This window comes from Salvia splendens, chromosome 10, assembly GCF_004379255.2.
Source record: "Salvia splendens isolate huo1 chromosome 10, SspV2, whole genome shotgun sequence".
Classification (NCBI taxonomy): domain Eukaryota; kingdom Viridiplantae; phylum Streptophyta; class Magnoliopsida; order Lamiales; family Lamiaceae; genus Salvia; species Salvia splendens.
Window position 1 is genome coordinate 17,495,820 of NC_056041.1, and position 2,216 is coordinate 17,498,035.

General features: G+C 35.9%; 1 protein-coding gene across 1 annotated transcript; it reads left to right on the forward strand.

The window, feature by feature from the left end:
* The first annotated feature begins 326 nt into the window (after positions 1-326).
* LOC121752704 lies at positions 327-1,665 on the forward strand. The gene is made up of 4 exons (XM_042147805.1): positions 327-368; positions 442-504; positions 1,122-1,283; positions 1,391-1,665. The coding sequence occupies exons 1-4, from the start codon at positions 338-340 to the stop codon at positions 1,663-1,665; spliced, it is 531 nt and encodes a 176-aa protein (XP_042003739.1). The 5' UTR covers positions 327-337.
* Positions 1,666-2,216: the final 551 nt, after the last annotated feature.

Consider the following 2,216-nt stretch of genomic DNA (forward strand, 5'->3'; position numbering starts at 1 on the left):
TGATCTATGGCAAACACCTCTTAACCATATAACTAGAGAACAAATAATAGCCACAAGATCAAAAAAACAAGGGCTAATATTAATTTTCGAATTTAATGAGATATTAGCTCCCTCAATCACAAATTTACTCCATAATAACAAGTCAGGGTATTATTGTCATTACACCATCGAATTAAATCCAAAATTGTGTTAGTCATTCAGAAATTCGCGCCGATTCAGTTCGTCTCTCTCGTTCTCCTCTGTTCAATCCGAATCGCCGACTCAACCGCATTCAAGCCGTCGCCGTCGCCGATTAAACCGAATTCAACTCGTCAGCATCATCTACTTTGTCAAACAAATGGATACAAATCAAAAGGATTTTTCGAAAAGTAAGTTTCCTACTGATTAACAATCATTTCTAGGTTTTATTTTAGATCTGATTTAGATTTGTATTCTTTGTAGCTTTCGAACGAACAAAGAAAAAAACAACCGGAAGTTCCGTTTCACTTCACTCAGGCTCGAACCGTGAGTCATTCCTACTATTTATTAATTTAATATACAATATCTTCGTTTGCTGTGAATATGAAAACCGTAGTTTCTGTGTTTAGATTTATAGTTGTTTCACACTGATGTTAAGTGATTATGAAAACCGTAGTTTCTGTAGTAAGATTTATAGTTGTTTCACACTGATGTTTAGTGATTATGAAAACCATATGGCCTTTGTATTACGTTTACATGGTTAGATTTATAGTTGTTCTGCAAAAAAGAGTGAAGTGTTTTCCTGAACAAGAGTGAATGTTTTCTGAACAAGAGTGATGTGTTTGTGTGAACAAGAGTGAAGTGTTTTATGAACAAAGTGAAGTGAAATCAGAATAAGAGTGATGTTGTTTGTAACAAGAGTGATGTGTTTTTCTGAACAATAGTGAAGTTTTTCCTGAACAAAGAGTGTAGTCTTTTCTGAACAAGAGTGATGCCTTTTGTAAACAAGAATGATGCGTTTTCTTGAAGTGTTTTGTGAACAAGAGTGAAGTGTTTTATGAACAAAAGTGAAGTGAAATCAGAATAAGAGTGATGTGTTTTGTGAACAAGTGTGATGTGTCTGATTTTTTGCTATATTGATTTTTTTCCTCATATCCATGAAGTTGCTGCAGCCGAAAAAAGGTCTAAGATGCGTGAAGATAGACTGCAACAAAGTGCTGCACGTACAACTGAAATAAGCACAATAAATCAACAGGATGTTCTTCGAACAACAACTTCTGCCGAAATAAGGTCAAAAAAGAAAAATGATATGCAGAAACCAGAGAGTGAGTTATGTAATTATTTATGTATTGGGCATAGTTATTAATGTATAATTTTGAGCTATATTAAGTGTGTATTCACGAATTTGATCAAAAATCTTGTATGTATTTAGCCTCAAAGCGTGGGAGGTCACAATGCATCGACAAACCAGAAATGCCTGCCAGAAAGAAACAGGCTAAAGCAAAGAGTGACAAAGCTATTACTTGTAAAATCAGAAGACCTAAATTGGTCATTAAGATAGGGGTGAAAGTTTTGGTTGATGCCATTGAGAAAATGAACTCCAAACAAAAAGCTGCTCTGGAAGAGATGGGTTTCGGACAGCTTGTGCATTTGAAGATACGATGTATTCCTGCTGACATGGCATTTTCACTACTTGAAAAATTTTAATCATGACAACTGCTCCAGAATAAAACTTGTTGATGATCACCATTACACATCACTGAGGAGGATGTGTATGCTACGTTGGGACTGCCAAGAGGAGAGTTGATGATTAAAAGAGAAAAGAAGCATGAATGAATGATGTGATGAAGACCATTGTCAATGCTAAGAAGAACAAAGCAATAACCCCAGCTGATTTGCAAGAGCAGCTTGATAGTGATCTAGAAGGTGGTGAGTGGTTTAAGAAAAATATTCTTATTCTGTTGGACAATGTTCTGATCTCACCAACTGCCAACGGAAATGTCTTGGCCGTATCTTGGACGATATTGGCAACATTTCAAATGTGAGCAGTACAATTGGTGTGCAGCTACGTGTTGGATACGCTAATCACAGCACATGATAGCTGGAAACTCAAGAACAAATCCACCCCATTCACTGGGACCAATCACTTTCCTCTTGGTGAGTTTTCTATTTTAAACCACTCCTTATAGTGAAGTAAAAAACATGCTTAGAGTGAAGTAAAATCAAATTTAGAGTGATGTTTTTCACGGTTAAGTAGT